This window comes from Marmota flaviventris, chromosome 14 (assembly GCF_047511675.1).
Source record: "Marmota flaviventris isolate mMarFla1 chromosome 14, mMarFla1.hap1, whole genome shotgun sequence".
Classification (NCBI taxonomy): domain Eukaryota; kingdom Metazoa; phylum Chordata; class Mammalia; order Rodentia; family Sciuridae; genus Marmota; species Marmota flaviventris.
Window position 1 is genome coordinate 33,802,513 of NC_092511.1, and position 25,910 is coordinate 33,828,422.

A 25,910-nucleotide genomic window follows, 5' to 3' on the forward strand; every position below is an offset into this window, starting at 1 on the left:
TGTAATCCCAGCCACTTAGGAGTCTGAGGCAAGAGGATCACAAATTCCAGGCCAGGCTCAGCCATTTAGTGAGACCCTGTCTTAAAAATTTAAAAAATTTTTTTTTCCATACCAGGGATTGACTCAGGACCACTCTACCCCTGAGCTACATTCCTATCCCTTTTTATTTTTTGATACAAGGTCTTCCTAAATTACCCAGGCTAGCCTTATATTTGCAACTTGGCAACTTAGTGAGACCCTGTGTCTTGATAAATAAACAAATAAATAAATGTCTGGGGAAATAGGTCAGTGGTAGGGTGTCTCTGGGTTTTATCCTCAGTACCACATAAAGAAAATATACAATCAAGTACTTTTTTGTTTTTTTCTTTTAAAGAAAAGAAAAATAGACATTTGGTGGGCTTGGGCAGGTAGTTTAGTGCAATAGTGCTTGAATAGAATGCTTGAGGTCCTGGGTTCAATCTTTATCATTGGGGGGGAAATTTATTATTATTACTATTATTTTGATCAGTGCTTACCCAGCATTTCTTTAGTTACTTAAATATTGTGCATTTGATTGATTAGTTAATCTCTCCTCTGACACTTCAGTGGCCAGAATATTGAGTATGAAAAAGCCAAGGGCTGGGAGTGTAGCTCAGTGGTAGAGTGCTTTCCCAGCATGCAGGAGGTCCTGGGTTCAATCTCTGGTACTGCAAAAACAGTAACAACAAAAATCTCCTAAGCTTGGCTCTAGGAAAAGCCCCGTTTTCTCCTACCATCCTCTTAAGACACAGACCATCACCTTCTCTCACAGCATTTTCTGACTAGTGCTGCTATCCCTACTGTAGACCATATTAATTGCTCCCAATTCTGGGCTACAATATCCCTTATTTTATTAGATTATAATCAGTCATGCCTTTGTATCTGCTTCCTCATTGGACGGTGAGCATTACAAGTTTCAGAACTCTATACCATCTATCAAGGTATCCCCAGAGGACGGCACTGAACACAAGAATCTCCATTAATGTTGAACTGAAATGAACTTATGCACTTGTATTTTCTGCAATTATTTCCTTTTCTTTCCTAAGTTCTTATAAAAGTTAATTTAGAAAATGTCAGCCTGTCTCGGCTGTCCTTAGAGGAAAGGAGGAAAAGGGCATTTACTCCTACAGGGACTGAGGAAAAAGCACATCCCTGGGGGCCAGGAGAGTGACTGCTGTGGAAATGTGAGAGACCACACAGGGAGGGAAAAACCCAGACCAAATGAAAATGATTTCTTTCCACCTGGAAATTTCCTCTTCCGATCTGGTATTTCCTTGAATCTGGGGAATCTTTAAATTTTCTCAGTAGAAGGTTGGTTCCCTTGCATCCATCCTGGGTGAAGGGTCTACTCTTTTTTTTTTTTTTTTCCTCTCATTTTTTTTTCATTGGTGCATTATAGTTGTACACATCAATGGGATTTGTTGTTAGGTATTCGCACACGCACAGAGTATGACATAATTTGGCCCAAACCACTCCCCAGCTTCTCCTCCCTCCCTTCCCACCTCTCAGCTCTTGATCCCTTTCCTCTACTGATCTCTCTTCGATTTTTTAGGAGATTCACCTCAACCTTTGCTTTCCTTTTCCCGTCTCTAGCTTCAGCACATGAGAGAAAACATATGAGGATCCTTGACCTTCTAAGTGTGACTATTTGGCTTAACATGATGGTCTCTAGTTCCATCCATTTTCCTGAAAATGCCATAATTTCATTTTTCTTTATGGGTAAATAAAACTCCATTGGGTATATATATCTTTTTCTTTTGGTACCAGGGATAGAACCCAGGGGTGCCTAACCACTGAGCTCCATTCCTAGCCCTTTTTATTGTTTTATTTTGAGACAGGGTCTCGCTGAGTTGCTTAGTCCCTCACCCAGTTGCTGAGGCTGGCTTTGAACTTGTGATCCTTCTGCCTTAGCCTCCTGAATTGCGGGGATTATAGGTTTGTTCCATCTTACCCGATCCAAATCTGAAGTTCTACTTTTCTTTGTGTGCAGCGGGTAGAAGTCAGCTTCCTGATTGGGACCAAGCATCTTAGGTGGGATAGGAAGAATTAAGAGAAGAGGGTTTATGGGCTAGGGATATAGCTCAGTTGGTAGAGTGCTTCCCTTGCACGCACAAGGCCATGGGTTCAATCTCCAGTACCAAAAATAAACAAATAAATAAAAGAGAAGAGGATTTGTGAGTGGTGCCCAACATAAAATAAAATGCATTGTGTTTTTTTAATTCATTGGTACTGGGGATTGAACCCAGGAGTGCTATAACACTGAATTACATCCCCAGTCCTTTTTATTTTTATTTTGAGACAGGGTCTCACAAAGTTGCTTAGGGTCTTGCTTAGTTGCTGAGGCTGGCCTCAAACTTGAGATCTCCTGCCTCAGCCTCCTGAGTTGCTGTGATTACAGGTGTGCGCCACCATGCCTGACTTTTATTTTTTGAGACAGGATCTCACTAAATTGCTCAGGCTGGCCTGGAACTTGCAATCTTTCTGCTTCAGCCTCCTGAGTTGCTGGGATAACAGAACATGTTTTTGAGTCTCGAAGATGACTGATGGTCCTTGGAGAAAGAAAAAATAGCCAGAGACACCAATTCAGCCTGACTTTATTTTGGTATCTCCCAGTCTCAAACTCTCTAATTTTGAGGCTCTCAAACCTCTCCTCTGTTTCTGTTTTCCTCTTCCTTTCTCATCCTCCCCAGTCCCCTGAAAATCCCCTACTTCTCTTCTGCACAGGAGTCTGGGAACTGACAATTGCAGGACAGCCATGGACCAGGGGCCCCCAGCCTTCCCTTCTGATCTGGATGGTGTTTACCAAGTCTCCAGCCCCGGAGCCATTGTGGTGCTCTCTGCCTTACTGAAGAAAAATGGATTTTTCCTCAATTCCTGATTCCTGTTTAAATATTTAGTTTAATCAGCTCAGACCCAAGTGCCTTTTCCATTTCCCCTGGTGCCTGGGAGCCACGCTGACACCAGTGTCATAAATAATGCATCCGGTACCAGCAACATGCCACTGGCTGGGAGTTACTCAAGTCCCTGGGCCTGCTCTCTGCTGCAGATGCTTCAGGGAAGCTGGGCCATGATGCAGAAGTCAGCCATGAGCCTGAAGATCTGGGCCTCAGAGCTACTCCTGGAAGGAATTATTGTGACAAGCAAGCAAGCAGTCCCCACCCCAGCCCGGACCTGAGTGGCCTTTGAGGGAGGAGGAGGTGAGGGAGGAGTTCTTGGTGGGGGAAATGGGAATAGGGAGGAACTTGACCAAGGTCTTAATGTTCAAACCTGATGGGGAGATTCAGGGTCACTTAGAAAAGGCCTGATTTAGTCTCCTCGGGTGGGTGTGGGGCAGAGGAAGAGGACAGATTCAAGGACAGATTCAAGGAGGTTGCTGAGTTCAAAGGCAGAGGAAGCCAGGACTCTGTGAAATTTCTGGAATTTTCTCTCCATACCACCAGAATTGTAGACCCTAATATGGGCTCTACCCTTCATACTAAGAACACAGTCCAGATTTCACCCTGTTATCCTAACAGCTTTAGTGGGGAGAAAGTCAGGGCTTCCAGAGGAGGACGTGTTGTCTCTTACAGAAAGGAACAATGCTGGCATTTGGCTGGACAGGTCCTGGGCATCCTTTGCCAAAACCTCAGAAAGGTTAGGCTGCCTCCAGGCTCTTTGTCTTTGGAGCTGGCTCCTGGTTGCTCTGATCTGGGCAATTAAATGTGAAACATCACGTTAGTTACCACTAATGATATGGTCCTCCCCTGGCTTTGTAAAAACAGCCTCTTGGGGCAGCTCTGGAATCCCCCCCCCCTCCAAAACTTTGCAGAGATAAAAGGAAACAAACAATGATTTATTTATCTAGGAGTTCAAAGTTTAGCTTTGAGCTCTTCAACATTTTCGGTTCTTTTTGAAATCAAGAGTGCGAGTAAACTTTCCTCTTTCTCTTGTAGAAAGGGCAGCTGCTACAAACCTATAGATAAAGATAAAAAGAGCTGATGAAAGGAACAAATTTAGTCTCCATCCCTCAGTCTCGTGGAGGGCAGTGGGGTTACGGAGGATACATGAATCCCCTTCCTTGTCCTTAAGTCAGGGGACTCTACCAATTCATGTTAAACTGCCCAGGATCTGGAGAATTAAGAACCACAGAAATCCTTCTGTGGATGGCATTGCATCCCTATAATCCCCGCTACTCAGGAGGCTGAGGCAGAAAGATCATAAGTTTGAGGCCAACCTGGGCAAATTAGGGAGGCTCTGTCTCAAAAAGCAAAAAAGGGCTGGGGGTCACAGGGCAGACAGCTGGGGACACCAAAGAAAAGATGACAGGGGAATTGGTCTCTGGTAATACCACCTTAACAAATCCAGGGGTCCATTTTTCTTGTTTGTCACAGTAGGACCCCCTTCCCCTTTTTTCACTTGGCTCCTGGGACCTGGTCCTCTCTGGCTTTTTTCTCTACCCCTCCTTTTGGGCTCTCCTCTTCCTGATCATGACACGTAGAGTTCTTGGTCTTAGCTGCACATTAGAATCACCTGAGGATTTTTATTTTTCACCTAAAACTGAGGGCCACTCCACACTCATGAAATCAGGACGCTGGGGGGCAGAGCTTGGCATTGTCATATCAGTTCCCCTGCTGTAGCCAGGATACAGAATCAGCCTCTGCTCTCAGCGTTTGCTCACCGCAGAGCCCAGGCCTCTGCACTCCTTCCCACCTACACCCTCTCCAAGGAGCTCTCCCCAGGCCCTGGCTTCCTGCACCCGGTATGTAGCAATGGCTCCCAGATTATTGTCTCTACCTTAGGCCTCTCCGATGAGCTTCAGAGCCCAGATCCAGTGCCCATTGGCTGTATCTATTTAATACCCCCAAACAGATGTCTATGGCACCTGGAAGTGCTAACATGCATTTGTTTTGCCCTCTCATCCAATATATCCAGTCCTTTAGGAAAGGCCATTGGCTCTGCTTTAAAAATACATCTTGGAGCGGGGCATGGTGGCATACGCCTGTAATCCCAGCGGCTCAGGAGGCTGAGGCAGGAGGATCCTAGAGTTCAGAGCCAGCCTCAGTAAAGGCGAGGCACTAAGCAACTCAGTGAGACCCTGTCTCTAAATAAAATACACAATAGTGCTGGGGATGTGGCGTAGTGGTCAAGTGCCCCTGAGTTCAATCCCCATATATATATCACGGTGAAGCACAGTGGCACACACCTCAGGAGGCTGAGCCAGTCTGGGTAACTTAGCAAGACTCTGTCTTACAATAAAAGAAGAAAAAGGGTTAGGGATAGAGTGCCCCTGGGTTCAACCCACAAAAACAAAAGGAGAAAAAAAAATACACAAATCCTGAGCAACATCCCCAGCCTTTCATTTGGTTTTGATGTCCCTTAGTCTCTGTGGATAGTGCTCTCACTGTTTTCTGGATAAATCTGTTTACTTAAAATTGAGTGGTAGATACCATCTGTATTAGTTCCCCATAGCTGCTGTAACAAATTACCACAAACTGGGTAGCTTTAAACAACAGAAATGTATCCCCTCACAGTTCCACAGGCCAGAAGCCCGAAATCAAGGTGTGAGCAAGGTTGGGTCCCCCGGATCCCGTAGTTGCTGGCAATCCTTGTCATTCCCTGGTTCAGGTCGCGTAACTCCTGTGTCTACCCCTTCCTTCACAAGGCTTTCTCTTACTGGTGTCTATTTTTCTTCTGTGTTCTTGATAACATTTGCCATTGGATTTAGGACCCACCCTAACCCAAGATGAACTTATCTTGAGATCTTTAACTTAATTACATCAGCAAACACCCTTTTTCCAAATAAGGTCAAACTTAGTTTCCTGGCAGTGTAGCATTATGGGGGAAGGGCGTGACACCATTGGGCCCACTCTACCATCTCAGAGGGGAGAGCATGAGACAGAAATGAGTCACATTTGCATTTTAGGCCTTGTCCCCCTCCCTCCTTTCCCCTCCATAGCTACTTTTCAGGACTGGGGGGGAAGGATTCAGGGTTGAGGCAGAACTTAGTCAACACTTTCTAGAGTTTTCTTTGCTGGCCCCAGTGAGGTGGGTGGTCAGCCCTAGTGAGAGGGCATTCCTCTTTGGCCTCTCCCTCTCTCTGCCTTGGGCAGTGCTGTGTGGATCTGCCCTTGCCCTGCCTGATTGCACATTTGGACCTGGACTGAGATCCCCAACCTGTTAAACCTGTTTCTGTTCAAACCTAAGGACTCCGGAAACCTGCTTCTTGCCCTAGAGCAAGGGTTTGGCTCGATCTTCTGACCAGACAGGCTGGGCTGAGGGCTGAGGGTGACACAGAAGACAGTGTTTCGGGCTCAGACCTCTCTCCTGAGTTCCAGTCTTGTTCATCCAACTTTTTAAGAGAGCAAACATCTATGTGGATGTTTCCAAAGGCGCCTGAAACACCGTCTGTCCGACTATGAGCCTCATCTCTACCCACCTCCCGCAACTCACCACTCTCCAGTCTCTGCCTGGGTCTGTCCATCCAGTCGCACACCAGCCTATACACCGTGCTTCAGCTCCATGCTCTCCAAAGTCACCAATCCCAGACCTATTTATTTTTCTCACAGCCCATGGCCGCCACTCTTCTCCCCTCTCTCTGATTCATTCTCTGTTCTACACCCTGATTCATCTTTGGGATCATTCCCTGTGATTGCTCCTTAGGATTCGTTTTCTTGAACCCCCGCATCCTATACTGCACAGCCATCTTTCATTCAAAGCCACAATAGGCAAAAATAATTTTTAAAAATCTTTTAAAAAACCCCAACAAGTAGAGTGCTTGCTTTGCATGCACAAGGCCTTGGGTTCAATCCCCAGCACCACAAACAAACAAACATAAAACTCAACAAAATAAAATAATAAAAAGGAAACCCTCGCTGGGGGCAACGGCACATGCCTATAATGCCAGCAACTTGGAAGGCTGAGGCAGGAGGATCCCAAGTTCAAGGCCAGCCCAAACAACATAGTGAGAACCTGTCTCAAAATAAAAAGGGCTGGGGATGTGGCTCAGTGGTAAAGGACCTCAATACAAAAAGAAAACAAAACAAACAAAAAATGGGGGTGGGGTGAACACTAGGGTCAATTAGGCTGGCCATCAGGGGCTCTTCCTGGTCTCCATTGTAACTTGCAGTCCTTTTCCTGCTACATGGAAGGGGAAATAGCATTGTCATTAGAGAATGAATCTCCTTATGGATGTCATCAAATGGCTGAGTGAGTTCCTCTTTGAGGGCATGAGAACTAAGGTGTCCTAAAATATATACTTCCCCAAACCAAGACTTCCTGGGGTTAGTCCTGGATTTCATGTCTTTAGCCCAGGAGATCCAAGAAAGCAGAAGCTCCTCAACTAGAAAAGCTAGACAACACCCTACTCTGGGTTTTCTTTCCCTCTGGGGCTCTTTTGTTTGCTTCTTGCTGTCACATGCCTTCCTTTCTGCTAGGATTCATTTGTCTACCTTTAAAACCCAGGGCCTCCCTAGAATATCTGAGCAGACTGGCCTTCTCCAAAAAAAGTTTGCTAAGACATCAGTTAATGAGAGGGAGAAGAGAAACAAACTGCCCAGAAAACACAAACAACAAGATACAGTCCTGCATCCAAATATGGCCTCTGGCTTCAGATTAATTGCTTTCTAGTCTCCCAGGCTCCATTCTTAGGTTCAGGGTTACGAAACTCTCAGACTGTGGCCAGCACCCTCTTATTTATTTTGCATGTCTAAAAATCTTCATTGCTAAATGGAGAAGAAAACCAACTCTGTCTCCCCTATGACTTTCCTCAGCACCCACTGTTTACAGTTAAATGGTAGGATACTACAGACTGACAGAGGGGCTGTTTGGGGCCTTCAAATAATCTCTTCCACATGCTTCTCCCCACCCCTTGGAACTGGGGATCAGAACCAGGGATGCCCACTACTGAGCTACATCCAAGCCCGCCCCCCCCCTCATTTTTTTGTGGTGCTAGGGATTGAACCATGGGATTTGAGCATGCTAGACAAGTACTCTGCCACTGAAATCTCTAGCCCTAACTTTTTTATTTTTAATTTTTTTTAAGTTCTATATGACAGTGGAATGTATTTTGACATATTATACATAGATGGAGTATACTTTCCCATTTTTTGTGATTGTATGTGATGTGAAGTTACACTGGCCATTTATTCATACTTGAACCTAGGAAAGTAATCTCTGATTCATCTACTGTCTTTCCCATTCCCTCCCTTCCCTTCATTCCCCTTTGTCTAATCCAAAGTACTTGAATCCACCACCCACCCCCTGCTATTTTATGCTAGCATTCACAAATCAGAGAGAACATTTGGCTTTTGGATTTGGGGGACTGGCTTAGTTCACTTAGCACAATAGTCTCCAATTCCATTCATTTGCCGGCATATAACATAATTTCATTCTTCTTTATGGCTGTGTAATATTCCATTGCGTATATATACCACATTTTCTTTATCCATTCATCCTTTGAAGGACACCTAGGCTGGTTCCATAGTTTAGCTATTGTGAACTGAGCTGCTTTAAACATTGATGAGGATGCCTCAGTTATGCTGATTTTAAGTCCTTTGGGTATATATGGAAGAGTGGGATAACTGGGTCAAATGCTAGCCTTTTTGAGACAGGGTCTCACTGAATTACTCAGGCTGGCTTCAAACTTGTGATACTCCTACCCTAGTCTCTTGAATCTAGTCCCTGGGATTATAGGTGTGGGGCGCGGCTCCTGGCTCTCATGCTTATTTAATCCTAAGAGCACTTCAGGGAAATTTTACCCATAGGAGGGTTAGATTTTCCCTGAGACTTCTGGCATGGTCGGAGTGACAACTCTTCCTTGGTGGTGAATACGGATGGCTGGAATAGAGAGGAGGGACCTAACAAATATGAAGTTGTCAATATGTGACAAACACTTTAAGATTCACAAGCTTTTGAGGCAGCTATTCCTTACTAGTCATAATGTGCAGAGTTTAAGGCTCAGAGGGATTTAGTCATTTACATTTATTCTTTAAGATATTGAGCCTTACCGGCACAGTGGCACACACCTGTAAACCCAGGCAGAGGCAGGAGGACAGCAAATTCAAGGCCAGTTTGGCAATTTAGTGAAACCTTGTCTCAAGGTGTTAAAAAAGGGCTGGGAACACAGCTCAGTGGTAGTGTCCTTGGGGTTCAATCCCTAGTATTGTAATAAACAAAACCCTACAGAATCTAGGGGAAGAAGCAAAAGTATGTCCAGTCATGCCACCCACCATCATTCCCTTCTGTTCTCCCTGCAAGTTTCTGAAGCCTTTAATGGAGTATTTCTGGTATTTCTTTAACAGGGTATTAGGCTGTTCCTAAGGAAAAGGGTTGAATGTGGATGTGAGGAGTTTTCTTGGCACCTTTGACACATTTATTGTGGTTAGTATAGTGATCACAAACACCTGGCAAGGATTGCAAAGATGGGAAATTAGACAGGCAGGTGAAGAGCTAAGAAAAACAAAATATTTTGAGGACAAACTGCTTGTTTATTTAAAAAATAATGGGAAAGTTCCTATAGCTTTTTTGTTGTTGTTGTTGTATTTTATAGTTTCCAGGTAGCTTTTTCACTAGGGGAAAGACTTTGTGGTTGAGAGTATTCTAGGTCAGAGGGAAGGGCTGGACTATAAACTTAGGACTGCTTCGAGTTTAGTGTATAACTTCAGGTGAATCATTCAGCCTATGTGTGTGGCAACTCAGAAATGGAGTGATGTCAGATATGTCACAATATGTTTTTGCTGGGATCTCCAGTCAAAGAAGTATGGTGGCTGGGTGTGGCGGCATAGGCCTGCAATCCCAGTGACTCAGGAGGCCAGCCAGCCTCAGCAATTCAGTGAGACCCTGTACCCTGTCTCAAAATAAAAAATCAAACAGGTTGGGGGGTAAAGCTCAGTGGTAGAGTTTCCCTGGGTTCAATCTCCTGTACTTAAAAAAAAAAAAAAAAATGTATATATATATATATATATAATGATGAACAACAGCTATACAGTGTGCATAAGAGAATATTTCTTCTCTGGGTCAGAAGAGCTGACACAGGCTCTTGGACACATTGCATAAAACCCTTAGGAATCTGAGGCTTTCTGGGGTTAAAAAGAAAGCTACAAACACCTGCTATTTGCATAGTACTTTATGCTTTCTGACTTACAAAACATTTTCAGATATCATCACAACGGATTCCTAGCACACCTGTGAAGTGGAGTGAGTGTCCCAATTACAGATGAGGAAACAGGTCACAGTCCATGTAATTCAAGCAAAGGTGCTGCACTTTTTCTTATTTTCTTCACCTCAATACTTGTGGTAAGGGACCATCACGAGAGGCAACCAAAACACAATCTTCTCTTTTGGCCAAGTCTCTTACCCTGCTGTTTCAAACCCAGAGTCAGAAGCACAAGGCTATGTCACCAGACAATCCAAACAAATCACAACAGCCAGCCATCATCTTCATGTTTACTATGCATCCATGTCTGGGAATAGCCCCCCCTCCCCGCCTCCCTCCCCCCTACTGGGGATTGAACCCAGGGGTGCTTTACCACTGAGCTACATGTCAGTCAGCCCTTCTTTATTTTAAGAGAGGGTCTTGGCTAAATTGCTGAGGCTGGAGTCTACTTTGCATCCTCCTGCCTCAGCCTTCCTGGTTGCTGGGATTACAGGCATGTGCCACCACATCCAGGGGGGAATAACCAGGCAGAAAATAACCAGTTAAAAGCTTTAGGCATGGGGGCTGGGGATGTGGCTCAAGCGGTAGCGCGCTCGCCTGGCATGCGGCCCGGGTTGGATCCTCAGCACCACATACAAACAAAGATGTTGGGCCCGCCTATAACTAAAAATAAAAAAAAAAAAAAAAAAGCTTTAGGCACTTAACCAGCTAATTGTCCATCTAATAGCAAAATGATTGACAATATCTTCTCCTTTCGGGTGTGTGTGAAGGTGCACTGTAGGGCCAAGTTTCCCAGTAGACAAAGGAACCCCCCCCCCCCCCCCCCCCTTGCTACTGGAGGCCTAATTTCCCATCCAAGCACGTGCTGGCCTTGTTTGGAGGCAGGGCCTCAGGGTGTGGGGGAGTTGGTTCAGTGCAGCCCAGCATGGGGGGAACCCTGCAGTGCTCTGTTCAGCCCAGTGCACTCAGGGGTGTCCTTAGAAGGGAGTCGTTTTTTCTAGCCCTGTCCCCGTGTGGGTCTGACAGCGGAAAGCTGCAAGCACAGGGGTCTTCCTGGCCCAAAGCCTGCGGGCTGTAAGTCATCACAGAAACCTCACCACGAGGTAGGCGCCCTGCTGCTGCACTTATTTGCATCCAAGTGTTTGCACCTAGACTGGCGCTCAGGCGCTTGAGGTCTCACACAGTGGGGTTCCCCAGGGTCAGAGAAGGAGAACCTGTCTCGGGGTGGGCAGGTGGCCGAGTACTCAAAGTGGGCCAGAAGGCGCCCGGAGAGGCCGAGCTCAGGTCCCGTCGCCTTTCTCCAACAGCCCCCGGCCCGCGTCTGCGAGCGAGGCTTCTGCTTTGGCCAGCACCCCGGCCCGGGGGTCCTCCGCTTCCAGCCAGACCCCCAGCCTCCGCTGCCTCTCCCCACCCCAATTCCCGCGGGCCCCGCGGCGCTCGGGCCTCTCCGGCCTCCCCCGGCGCGGCCCACTAGGCTTCTGCGGCCCGGCGCTGGGGGCGGGCACCAGCCCCCACCCCTCGGCGTCCCCTCCCCTCACTTCCCCTCCCTCCCCTCCCCCCGCGGCGAGGCGGCGAGGAGGCGGCGGCGGCGGCGGTCGAGGCTGAGGCGGCGGCGGCGGCGGCGGCGGCGGCGGGCGGGGCTCTGCTCGGGCTCCGCGGGCGGGCGGGCGGACATGGCGGCCAACATGTACCGGGTCGGAGGTAGGAAGGCTCGGCCCGACCCGGCCCGTCTGGGAGCGGGCTGAGGGAGTGGGGGGTCCGGGCGAGCGCAGCTAACCTCCGGGAGCCTCGGGCGCCGGAGCGCGGGGCGCAGGGGCGGGGGGCGCCGGGGCCCTCAGGGGTCGGGGCTCCCCGCCCCCACCTCCCCTCCCCCCGGGGGCCGCACGGGCCGGGGCCCACCGGCCGCCCCAGCGCTGCCCGGGCCCCAAGGGCCGGGCCTCCACTTGGAGGCATGAATCGGACATCCCCCACCTCGGTGAAACCCCATGGGAGCAGGGCCCGTCGAGCCCCCTACCCAGGTGGCCTTTTCCCCGCCTGGCTTCTAGGCACTGGGGGCTGGGGAGCACGGGGACATCCCCTCCCCCACTACCCCCTTCTGTGGGAGTGGGGCTGGGCGCGAGGGGGGCCTTGCTAGGGCTTAGCTGGACAGGCCTGTCTGCAGGGCCAGGGCCCTGCACATCTGCCCCCCCACCTCGTTTCTTGACCAGACCCCCCAAGAGTGGGGTGTAGGGGGGCCAGGAAGCCTCAGGCAGAGAGGGGAGTTGAGCGCAGCCTGGACTTTTCCTCTGCTGCCTGCCTTCCCAGCCTTCTGCAGAAGAGAGAAATAAGGTCAAACAAACTTTCTCCCTGCTCACGACGCCCTCCTCCCTCTTTCCTGGTAAAATAATAATTCAGATAAGTGGCGTGCTTGTGTGTGAGACTTGCTCTTCTGTGCTCATTAGCCGAGCTCCTGATGGATGGTGGTGGGAATGGCCTGGCTAAATGAGGCCACTTTGCAGAGGAGAGACGGTAAGAGCCACTAAGGTAGACAGTAATAGTTCATTCCAGCCTCGAATAAACACACAGTGGGAAGTTTTCTGTGAGCCTACTAGATGAGAGGAGAAGCCACACTAGAAAATTTTTGTCCTCTTTGTTGAAAACCTGCAACGACTTCTTTATAATCCACAGTCTAAATGGATCTGAATTAAATATGGTAAAAGGATGAAAAGATTCCAATAGCATCCCCAAAAGGCTCTGCCTCTGCAAATGACCCTCTCCTCTCCTTGGTAATCTTCCCAAGTAGAGCTTTAGAAAAGTTTGTCAATGTGTTTCTTACCTGCTTCAGCTCAAGTGATTTTTTTTTTTTTTTCTTTCAAAGTTAGTGATTGAAATGTAGGTTGGGCTGTTAAGCTTTTTTTCCTTGCTCTGAATTTGTCTGAGGTCAACAATTTTATATGAGGAGCATACTCCAGAGCAAATTGGATTGGAGGGAAAAGATGTGGAAGCTGTGTACACAGGACATATTTGGCAAGCCCTCACTACTCAGTGATGAGGAGAGGTGTCTTAGTTTATTGGAGAAATGACACTGTAGGACAAAAGTCAGGAAGAACTTGCTGAAACATGAATTGAAATGAAAATGCCAGGAAAATAAGATATGTAGAGTGCACACAAGAGAGACTCTATTAAGGTTGCATTACCAGTGAATGGATTAAGTTCTTACTAACTTAATAAGTGGTACATTGCCAAATGTGAGCTTTATATTGAAAAGATTAAATTCTGTAACTTCTTTTAATTACAGATTATGTCTACTTTGAGAATTCTTCCAGCAACCCATACCTAATCAGAAGAATAGAAGAACTTAACAAGGTACAGACTGAATGTTCTTGATTCTAATATTAAAAACTATGTGTTTTCCACTGAATGGTAATTGGATAAAGGGCATAAGAGGTCCTAGACTCTCTTGAAGTAGAGATTTCAGATTAGAGAGTTATGCAGGATTCTTCTGTGATGCACGCCTGTAATCCCAGGTACTCTGCAGGCTGAGGCAGGAGGATCAAAAGTTCTGAGCTAGCCTGGGTAATTCTAGCCTGACCCTTGTCTCAAAATTAAAAAAAAAAAAAAGGATTAGGGATGTAGGTCAGTGGATCCAATCCCCAATACCACACAGACACAAAGTTGGCAGATTTCTTCCAATTGCTTAGAGCCTTGAAAAGCAAGTTGCTTCCATAACTCAGTCCCTTTTTATATTTAGAGTCATTTATTTCTCCCTTTTTAGTTAATTCATATTTCTCTCTTCCAACTTTAGAATGAGCAAGTTGGAAAATAGTGAAGGGAATGTGTAAAATCCTAGACTAGATTAGCAAGAATACAGTTTTGAAAATACGAAGTAGCTTTTACACTATGGCCCATGTAAAATAAAATTTTAAGGTTTGTCCCTGATTCCAGATGTTAAGAAGCATTGTGATTGTTTCAGTAGATGAGCTTTTGCAGTGGAGGCACTGGAAAGCAGTTCTAACTATGCAGAGAACAGATTTTCTATTGATTCTCTGGTTTTCTCCAGACTGTTTTGAGGCCCATTTGTGTGGCTTATGAGAATTCATAGTGTTAGAATCTTTTGGATTATTTGGCTAATACCTTTCTTCAAAAATGCCATCTGGAGGCTGGGAATGTAGCTCAGTGGTAAAGCACTTGCCCAGCCTGCACAAGGCCCTTGGGTTAGTCCCTAGTACTGAAAGACCAGGAGGGAAAAAGAAAAAAAAAAACCATCTGGAGACTGGTTTGGTTCTAAGTCCCAGGAAGACAGGTTTGGCCTAGTAGGTTATTACTTGTTTAAAGAACTTTAAGACCCCAGTTTGCTTCTGGGATATCCAAAGACTTTGTATTAAAAAAAAAAAAAAAAATTGTGTGATTTGGGACCACTATCAAATAAAGAGGATGACCTCAAGTTTAGACCAGTCTTTGAGAATTATTGGATGTGGTTGTGATGCGATTCCTTTTTATGGTATTGGTGTAAGAACTGAGGCAATTCTAAACTATTCACCAGCTGGGTATGGTGGTGCACACCTGTAATCTAGTGACTGAGGAAGTTGAGGATCTCAAGTTCAAGGCCAGCCTCAGCAATTCAGTAAGGCCTTGTCTCAAACTAGAAAGTACTGGGGATGTAGCTCAGTGGAAAAGCACCCCCTGGGTTCAAACCCTAGCACACATACACAGAAAAAAGATTCAGAGTTCAAGTAGGTGTCATTTACCATCTTCAAATATACTTAATTCAGGGCTAGGGATGTTCAGTGGAAGAGTGCTTATTTAGCTTGCCTGAGGCACTGGTTCAGTTTCTGGTAAACTTCCTCACCCCTAAATGTGTACACATACATGTCTATACACACTTGTCTTTATTTCCATTGCTTATCTTCCCAAACTAGAGTGTGTAGTGAATTTTAAGTGCCTTAGAATAATGGTTGGCACATACTTGAAGTCATTCACTAAATATTTGTTGAATTAGTGAATTTCTCAAATGTGTGATGTTAATACTTGTACATAGCTTTACTATTTGCAGAATACTTTGATTTCTTTGTATTTGTATGTGTGTACACGTGCATTAGGAATTGAACCCAGGGGACTTTACCACTGAGCCACATCCCAGCCCTTTTTATATTTATTTATTTATCCTTTTTTTTTTTTTTTTTTTAAATGGTGCTGGGGATTGAACCCAGGGCCTTGTGCATGCAATGCAAGCGTTCTTAACAACTGAGCTATATACCCATCCCTATATTTTTTATTTTTGAGACAGTATCCCACTACATTGCTGAGGGCCTTGCTAGGTTTCTGAGGCTGGCCTTGAACTCACAATCCTCCTGCCTCAGCCTCCTGAGTTGCATGCTCCACCGCTTCCCACCCCCTGTAATAGTTTTATTATACCCCCGTAACAGTTGTGGACTGACACTGGGCTGTGGTCCAGTATTCTAAATACTGAAGCTTCAGAAGAGAGCTCTAGGGGGTGTGTGTGTGTGTATGTGTATGTGTTTTGTAGAGGGGTAGAGGAGTATTATATTGTGTGTGCATGGTTCAGAAAAGAATTATTTATTTACCTTTTTTGGTGATTGAGCCTGGGGTCTCACACATGCTAAGCATGTATTCTGTCTACATCTTTAGTTCTGAGAATATTTATTGAACTATATCCCATCTTTCAAGCAGGTTTAGATAAAATTATCATTTTAGAATATCCCTGTTGGATGAAGTCACTAATGAGGAAAAAACTGATAAAAAGCTTATAGCCGAAGTCACAGATAGATTTTATTTACACGGCAATATTTGCTTGCTCATTTAGCAGATTGCTGGATCATTATTTCTGGAGGATGCATTTGATCACAATACTGTGAAATATAGAAACATTTTGGTTAGGAATTTAATACAATTTCAGTTTTAAGGGGCAGTATTTCTGCAGTACTATTTCTCTAAAACACTGCTGCTGAACTTCATAAAATTGGGACATTTACTGTGGCGCATAGATATTCTTATTTCTTTATATTTGAGTATGTATCTGTAAGCCCAGAGAAATTCAGAAAGCATGTTCTCAAATTTGTTAGAAATTGGAAATTACAATGGCAGTTTATTGTAATCTATGTATTTTTCCATGGAACTTTGTAATGAAGGATTAACCTTCTTTAAAGCTCTCAGAATTCATAGAGAATAAGAGTATAGGAGTCTGGGCCTCAGCTGCAGTAAATTACAGCCTAACCAAATATCGATTGTATCTTAGACTGTAGTCAAAAAGAAATAAGAGCTTCAGTGCTCATAATTCAAGGTTTTTATACTTTCATGTGTGAAGATAAACTAAGTAGTGCTGAGAATATTGACTGTGATGTACTTGTAGACTCCCTGGGGCTGGAAGGATGCATTTCCACGTCATGTAGTCCACTGTGATGATGATTACTCCCTCTTACAGAGCTTCACCACCAGTTCAGCATGAGCTTTTAGGGGAGGGCTTTTTGATTTTAGACTTGGCCTGTACTTTCTGGGAATCGGTTTGGAGAAGATAGGTTTACATGTTACAAATAAATTATGTGGTTTTAAAGTTTGGCGGGGATTAACTTCTTAAGGCTATTCAGAGTTAACAATGTCTTGCTTTAATCATTGAAGTAATTTAATCATATTAGTGGAATTGTTGCCGGTGAGGTATTTTATATTTGACATCATGGTTACATGGAGAACCTGAATGAGTATTATATTCCTCATCCTCATTTGATCACCCTCCCACACACACAGGGAGTTGAACCCTGGGCCTTGCACGTGGGAGACAAGCGCTCTACCACTGAGGCATCCCCTCTTGCCTTTTTATATTTTTATTTTGAGACAGGGTCTAGTTAATTTTCCTAGACTGGCCTTGAACTTGTGATCCTCCTGCTAGGCCTCCTGAGTAGCTGGGATTATAGGCATGTACCACCACATCTGACCTTTCTTTAAACTTTTTAGCTCCTTGGTTATCCTGTAGTTGTGTTTGGCATAGTGTTGATGAGAATGATCTTACAATTGTGCTGAATCTAGTTTAGTTTTATAAACTATTTGACAGTTTGGTAACTTTTTTGTTTTTTCAATCCTGGGAAACAAATCCAGGACCTTGTGAATTCTAAGCACATGGTTTTTTAAATTCTTTTTTTCCTGCTACTGGGGATTGAACCTGAGGCACTTACTACTAAGCTACATCCCCAACCCATTTTTCTAAAACAATTTTTGGTACCCAGGATTGAACACAGAGGCACTTAGCCACTGAGCTAATCCCCAGTGCTTAGAGTCTCACTGAGTTGCTTAGGGCCTCAGTAAGTTGCTGAAGCTGGCTTTGAACTTGTGATCATCTTGCCTCAGCTTCCCAAGCTGCTGGGATTACAGGCATGTGCCACTGTGCCCTGTTTATTCTGTATTTTGAGATATAGTCTTGCTAAATTGCTTAGAGCCTTGATAAATTGCTGAGGCTGGCCTTGAAATTGTGATCCTCCTGCCTGAGTCTCCTTAGTTGCTGGTATTGCATGTGTATACCACCACATCTGGCTGAGCACATGCCATATCACTGAAGTGTACCATCAACCCCCAGGTAACTTTTTAATTTTTCTTATTTCTTAGACTGCAAGTGGCAACGTGGAAGCAAAGGTAGTGTGCTTTTATAGACGACGAGATATATCCAACACTCTCATAATGCTTGCGGACAAGCATGCTAGTAAGTTAATTATCTTTTCTTAGGCTAAAAAACTGTTTAAGTCTTATGTGTTTTCGTGATATGCTTTCTGTTATCTGAAGCTTTTTACTTCTTTTGTTTTCCTCGTAGTTTCAACGGAAGTAATTTTTTGGGTGGCAGTGGTTTTAGTTTTTCTTTCCCTTTTTTTTTAGTTTTCAGTACTGGGGATGGAACTTGGGGCTTCTTAAATGCTGGGCAAGTTCTCTACCACTGAACTGTACTCCCAGTCTTTTTTCTTTTGAGACTGAATCTCGCTAAGTTGCTCAGGATGGCCTTAAACTTGAAATCCTCCTGTGTCATTCTCCCCAGTAGCCGAGATTACAGGTAGGGTCTTGTTACATTGCCCAGGCTGCCTTAAACTTGGCATATTCCTGTATTATCCTCCCGAGTTGCTGGGATTAATCATGGGCACCCTACACCTAGCCAATTTATTTTTGTTTTGTATACAAAATGTTGTGATATGAATTGTTCTTTATTTTCTCTCTCTCTTGCTATCTTGCCCAGGCTGATCTTGAATTCCTGGGTTCAAGTGATCCTCCCACCTCAGCCTTCTGAGTAACTGGTAGTACATGCTCACCTTACAATATTTGAAAACACAAACAAGGGGCTGGGGATGTGGCTCAAGCGGTAGCGCGCTCGCCTGGCATGCGTGCGGCCCGGGTTCGATCCTCAGCACCACATACAGACAAAGATGTTGTGTCCGCCAAATACTAAAAAATAAATATTAAAAAAAAAAAAAAATTCTTAAAAAAAAAAAAGAAAACACAAACAAAAAACATATACACACATATAAAACATATATGTGTTGATATCTATATGCTACTGGGGTTGGAACCCAGTAATTTGCTCATGCTAGGCAAGTACACTACCCCTGAGCTACATCCCAGTCTTCAAATTATTTATTGAACAATTTAGGTCATTCATATATAAGACCCAGATACTTTCTTTTCTTTTCTTTTTTTCAATACAGATTGAACTGAAGGGTGCTCTACTCTCTACTACTGAGCTCTATTCATAGCCCCTTTTTTTTTTTTTTAAATATTTATTTATTTTTAGTTATTGGCGGACACAACATCTTTGTTTGTATGTGGTGCTGAGGATCGAACCCAGGCCGCACGCATGCCAGGCAAGCGCGCTACTGCTTGAGCCACATCCCCAGCCCTCATAGCCCTTTTTTTAAAAAAAAATTTTTGTTGTTGTTGTTGATAGATCTTTTTTTTTTTTTTAATTTATTTATATCCGTGCTGAGAATTGAACCCAGTGGCTCACACATGCCAGGCAAGTGCACTACCACTGAGCCACAGCTCTAGCCCCTATTCCTAGCCCGTTTTGTTTTTTAATTTTTGAGACAGGGTCTTGCTAAATTGCTCATGCTGGCCTCCTTCCTCAGTCTTCCAGATAGCTTGTATTATAGGTGTGTTACCATGTCCTACTGGGAATTTATTTTGAGGTTCATGTCTGTGATTGAGAATTACTAGCTGGGCCAGGTGTGATGGTGTATTCTGTAATGCCAACTGCTCAGGAGGCTGAGGTAGGGTGACCACAAATTTGAAGCCAGCTTGGGCAACTGCAAAAAGTAAAATGCTGCATGGAGAGGCTGTGTGTCTGTGCCAGGGTTGATAGTCTTTACTGAGTCCAGGGCCAGAGGTGACTGAAGGAGTCACCAAGTAATTTGGCCCCAGCCTTGTGAGTCTTCCTCTTTAGGCCCCAGTCATTGTGGAACAAAGATAAGACTTGGGTGCTGTGCGCTGCCTGAATTCCTCACCCTGAACCTGTGAACCAAAAAAATTAGCTGTTGTTTTGTGCCACTGTGTTTTGGGGTAATTTGTAACTCAGCCATAATTAGCTGAAATAAGATCATAATAGTTTTCTTGTTTCTATTATTTTGGTGCTGGGGATAGAATCTAGGGGCACTTTAACATTGAGCTACATCCCCAGCCCTTTTTTATTCTTTATTTGAGACAGGGTCTTGGTAAGTTGCTGAGGCTGGTTTCAAACTTGTGATCCTCCTACCTCAGTCTCCCAGGTCACTGGAATTATAGGTGGGCACCCCTTGCCTAACTGTGTTTACATTTTTTCAATATCAGTTTTTTAAAAAATTTAAGCTTTTGACTGCCTATTAAAGTATTTAATAAGATATTACTAATTTTTTAAACTCATCTTTATTTTGACAGTAACTAAACTGATGAAATCTTGTGCTGTTGCTTCACTGAATATTTTCCTTATAAATGATTTTTGGCCACAGTGAGCCCATGTCAGGAAAAATACTCTCTTTAATAATGTGGAGTAAATTTCATTGGTAGTGTTCCACCTCCTTCCCCAGCACCACCAAAAAAACAAAAACAAAATTAAAAATCATTGATAGTAAAACTTTTATATGTAATATTATAAAGTCCTCAGATCTCAGTGTTATTCTCTAATAGAAATGCAAAAAAGCAAACAAAAATAGTAAAAGAATAGAATACTGTGTCCTACATTTCAATGTGTAAATTCAGGGGCATGACTAGTGGCGCATGTAATGAACTTATGCTTACATGTTTCATAAAATCACTAGCAGTACCGCAGTTCCGCAGTAGTGACCTCCCTTATCTGCAGGGAATGTGTTCTACAACTGTCACTGAATGCCTGAAACTACAGGTCCTATTGAATCCTATATATGCTGTTTTTTTCATGTGCATCCATACCCATGATAAAGTTTAATATATAAATTAGGCACAATAGGAGATTAATAACAATAATTAAAAATAACTTTAACAATATAATAAAAGTTATGTGGATGTGGTCTCAAGATATTTTATTATTTATTTTCTGAGACAAGAGTCTTTTTTCTTTAAAGATATTTATTTTTTAGCTGTAGTTGGACACAATACCTTGTTTTATTTATTTATTTTTATGTGGTGCTGAGGATTGAACCCAGGGCCTCGAACGTGCTAGGCAAGCACTTTACTGCACAGCCACAACCCCAGCCCCTATTTTCTGAGACAAGAGTCTTACTGTGTTGCCTAAGCTGGCCTTGAACTCTTGAGCTCAAGTGATCCTCCTGCCTTGACCTCCAAATGGCTGTGACTATAGGAACATGTCAGGACACCTAGCTATTAAAAATATTTTATTGTATCTTAGATCTTAGCAAATTTAGCATATGATTTTTTCCCCCCTACTCTTATGTCAAGAACTTAGACCTTTTCACTTGAAGGAAGCACTGTTGGTTTCTGGGGAAAACAAAACCTAAAATAAAATGGCCAGAAAGAATTCCAATATATCACCAATAAAAAATGTGATTGAATAAATTCTTATCCGTAACACTATTAATAGTTACTGGTAACGTTTGTTCATAAATGAAGCCCAAAGAAAACCTTAATAAACATCAAAAAGTAAGAACTGAACCAGGCATAGTGGCACAGTCCTGTAATCCTAGTGACTTGGGAGGCTGAGGCAGGAGCATCATAATTTCAAAGCCAAGCCTCAGCAACTTAGTGAGACCCCGTCTCAAAATAAAAAATAAAAAGGTCTGGCTCATTAGTTAAGCACCCCTAGGTTCAAGTTGTGGTTCAAAAAATAATAATAATAATAATAATATTGGGTGTGGGGATATACCTCAGTAGTAGAGAGCTTACCTAGCATACCCAAGGCCTTGGGTAAAATCCTAGTCTTGTAAAACAAAATCAGAAACCGGTTCTTGAAAAGATTGCTCAATATTATAAATTTCTGTGGCCAATAATGTCCACATTTGAGTTATCACCAAATCTATAAATTTTAACAAAGTCTTAATAGAAATTTATATGGGACTTGACAACTAGATTCTCTTATTCATAGGGAGATAACTTCCCCCACAAAAAAGGTCAGATTCATTTGTATCTTGTGTTTTCCAGTAAATACTTTTAAGGTTGCACATATTTGAGAGCCTTTGATCATCTACTTTAGGTTTTGCAATGTAATGCTTTGTCATTCATCAAAGAAAATGAAAAAAAAAATCACAATATTGTACATTATTTATCTTATACAAATGGTTTTATTTATTTATTTTTGATACTGAGGATTCAGCCCAGGGGCAATTTATCACTGAGGTAAATTCTAAGCTGTTTTTATTTTTATTTATTTATTTATTTTGATCCCAGGGATTGAACCTAGGGTTGCTTAACCACCAAGCTACATTTCTAGTCCTTTTTATATTTTATTTAGAGACAGTTTCTCTCCAAGTTGCTTTAAAGCCTCACTAAGTTGCTGAGGCTGGCTTTGCCTTTTATTTTTTATCTTAAGACGGGTCTCATTAAGTTGCTGAGAGCCTTGCTAAGTTGCTAAGGCTGGTCTCAAACTTGCAATCCTCCTGCTTCATCCTCCTGAGTTGCTAGGAATACAGGTGTGAGCCACTGCATCTGGTCAACATGTTTTGAAGTAACATGTTGTGTGGTATGGCTAAACGTAGTTTATTAAAAGTCAAACAGGGGCTGGGGTTGTGACTCAGCGGTAAAGCGCTTGCCTAGCACGTGTGAAGCACTGGGTTCAATATTGTGTCCAATTTCAAGTACAAAAAAAAAAAAAAGAGCCAAACAGGGTGGTGCAGGCCTATAATCTTAGCTACTGGAGAATTACAAATGGAGGCCAGCCTCAGTCACTTGGTGAGATTCTTTTTAATAAGTGAATGCTGATGCACAATGGGGATGGGGTGGGGTAGGACATGGGAAAAATGGAGGAGCCTTTGCTCATCTTTTAACCCTGAAACTGACATCCCTTCTTGGTCCTGTCTGGGCTGCTACTACTATGCAGTTGGTGTTGGCATAAAATCTATTTTCTATCACACTATTAACATAAAAAACTTTCTTTTGCTGGGCTAGGGTTGTGGCTCAGTGGTAGAGTGCTTGCCTATCATGCATGAAGCACTGGGTTCAATCCCTGGCACCACATAAAAATAATAAATAAAATAAAGTTATTGTGTCCATCTACAACACCTACAACTTATATATACCTTTCTTTTGTAAGTCCTTTTTTTCTTTTTTGGCACTGGGGATTGAACCCAGGGGCGCTTAACTACTGAGCCACATACTCAGCCCTATTTTGTATTTTATTTAGAGATAGAGTCTCACTGAGTTGCTTAACACCTCACTTTTGCTGAGTGTGGCTTTGAACTCGTGATCCTCCTGCCTCAACCTCCTGAGATGCTGGGATTATAGGTGTGCACCACCATGCTCAGTAGTTATTTCTTTCTTGGTACTTGGGGCTGGGGTTTCAAGCCTAGGCTATGTACATGCTAAGCTCATGTTCTGCCACTCAGCCCCAGCTGAGTCCTTGGCCCAGAGTTACCTGTGGGACTAGTGTCCTATCTTTTGATTTTTGCTTTGTATTTTTTTTTTTTTAATATTTTAGTTGTTGATAGATCTTTTTTAATTTATTTATACGTGGTGCTGAGAATTGAGCCCAGTGTCTCACACATGCCAGACAAGTGTGCTGCCACTGAGCCCCAGCCCCAGCCCCAGCTTTGTATGTTTTAATTTATCTCTTTAAAATTTATTTTGGAAGCTGATTAGCATACCTGTAATTGCAGCAATTCGGGAGGTCAAGGTAGGAGAATTGTACGTTTGAGGGCAGACTCAGGAATTTAATGAGACCCTGTCTCAAAAAATAAAAAGGGGCTGAGGATGCAACTCAGTGGTAGAGTGGCTCTGGGTTCAGTCCCTGATAACTCCCCAATAAATACATAAATGAATGAATGAACAATAAAAATTTATTTTGGAGAAGAGAAATGTTCCTGTACCTTCGTTTGTGTTTGTACAGTTTGGCACTGTGGGACAGATTTTTGGGCCTTAGTTTCTTTATGCTTACAAGGCACCCGCTAGTACTTTTTGCCTTATTACCCTCTCATCTTGAGAGTTGTCACAGGGATTAAATGATTAAAGGGCCTTTGGCAAATCCTAAGATATATAGAAAATGGTAGCTAATTTTAAATCAGTCAGAGTCAGTGAATGACATGGAAACCAATCGATTTAATTTATTACTAGAAATTAAGTGCTTATCAGATGATAGAAAGGTTGAAGGAATGGATCTAAATAGACTCCTAGAGGATTAGGAGAACCAACCCATACCCAAAGCCTGTTGCTCTGAAGCCCTACTCTGGACCTTCATTAAGGTCATGCTTTTTCAATAGTTTCTCACACCGAGGAAGTTGGAAAATGGTCACCTGGAATCTTGGTTCAAGGTTTTAGAAGTTAATCAGAATGATGCCACCCCTTGCCCATTCTTGACTCCTAGGAGCTTGGAGAATGAATGTCTCTGCACATTAGCCACACTTTTCCACTTTGCTTGGTTAGTGATAAGAATGAAGAGCCTCTGGAAGGTGGGCTCAGCCTCAGCCTCTCAGTACCCCTCATGCCAGGTGCTCTCCACAGCTCAGGGAGCATGGGAGGCTGGGAGCTAGTGTTAAGCTTCCCTGTCCCTCCAAATGGAAGGAAAATCCAGACATCCAGTGTGGTGGGAATATGCTTGGTGATGGTATGGTGCCACACAAGGATTATTATTGGTGTGTTTAACCTTGTTTATAATGGTATTTCAGGTGATTGACATTCTAGAACTGGAGCCTGGAAATCTCAAATCCAATTTTTTTATGGGTTGTATTCATCTCAACATCTTATTCCTTATTCTATTCAGTTTGCAATTTACTGAGCATCTCACCGTGTATGGCATGTGCCTGTACTGGATGCTGGGGATGTTAGCAGTGACCAAAATGCTGTCCCTGCCCTCAGAAAAACTGTGGGCATGGTACAGGCTGTGTTACTACAGTGTATGGTAAGTGCTGTGGTGGAGGTGAATAGTTGAAGTATACAGGAAGAGATGGGCTTGGTGTTGCCCACCTGTAACCCTAGCAGCTCAGAAGGCTGAGGCAGGAGGATAGCAAGTTCAAGGCCAGCCTTTGCAACTTGGTAAGCCCCTGTCTCAAAATAAAAAATATAAAAGACAAGGCATGTTGCTCATTGGTAGAGCACACTTCCTTGGGTTAAATTCCTAATACTAGGAAAAATCAAAACAAAAAACCCACACAGAAAGCATACCTGACTCTTGTCAGACTTGAAAATTAATAATAGGAAATGGTCATTCACAAGTATGACTGCCCAAATTGCTTGTGCATTTTATAAAAGTGAAAAGAATTGTTTCACGATAAATTTTGGTAAGAATAGGAATATGATAGCATAGATGGAAGATTTTTGTTTTGCTTTGTGGCTGTCTTGGGGATTGAATCCAGGGCTTCATACATGGTAAGTATGAGCTCTACCTCTGAGCGCTACCTCCAACCCCTATGAGAGACTCTTCTTACAGATAGAAATACAGAAAGTACTTTAAAAGGAGGAAAGGCCAGTCTTGTTGCCGAGGTGAGGTGAGACCTCAGGCATCTGTGGCATAAGCACAAATTCTGGGCCTTAGGGTTCAGGTGTCCTTTCCTTTTTTCTGGTTACTGTCCTTTTATGTGTCCAAGATGTAAAAGGGACATTCTTTCATTTTTTTCATGTGCAATGAACAAAATTTTGCTTTGTCCAAGAGGGCCTTGCTTGTTTGTTCATTTTTCCTGGCAGCCATTTAGAGGTCTTCAGTTGTATAGAATCATAGCTGTTCTGTGCTAGAGAATAGTTACAAATCTTTATTTTATAAAAGTTACTTACAAGTAGTATTCTGGAATGATTAATAAATGTGCATTTTGTAACAATACACCAACATTTCCTTTGGTTTTAGTTTTGTGCTATTAATTGAAATTCAATGTTTGCTGTGTATACTCTGGTCTTTCTTTTTTTTTTTTTTTTTTTTGAAACCTGTAGCTGACCCTTTAGGTTGGGGGATCAGATGCCAGTCAGCTGCAAGTTTTTTTTTTTTTATTTTATTTTTTAGAGAGAATTTCAATATTTATTTTTCAATTTTCAGCAGACACAACATCTTTGTATGTGGTGCTGAGGATCGAACCTGGGCCGCACACATGCCAGGCGAGCGCGCCATGGCTTGAGCCACATCCCCAGCCCTACTCTGGTCTTTCATTCATAGATTTTGCATTATGGTTCCTTGGGAATAGCTTATGTT

General features: G+C 43.4%; 1 protein-coding gene across 6 annotated transcripts in view; it reads left to right on the forward strand.

The window, feature by feature from the left end:
* The first annotated feature begins 11,789 nt into the window (after positions 1-11,789).
* The window catches only part of Mta3 (metastasis associated 1 family member 3), a 165,408-nt gene continuing 151,287 nt past the window's right edge, over positions 11,790-25,910 (forward strand). For all 6 annotated transcript variants that reach the window (XM_071601527.1, XM_071601529.1, XM_071601528.1 and 3 more), the window contains exons 1-3: positions 11,790-11,851; positions 13,428-13,495; positions 17,744-17,837. In XM_071601527.1, coding sequence (XP_071457628.1) covers positions 11,824-11,851; positions 13,428-13,495; positions 17,744-17,837 — 190 coding nt within the window. In that variant the 5' untranslated portion in view covers positions 11,790-11,823. The remainder of the gene's footprint in view (positions 11,852-13,427; positions 13,496-17,743; positions 17,838-25,910) is intronic.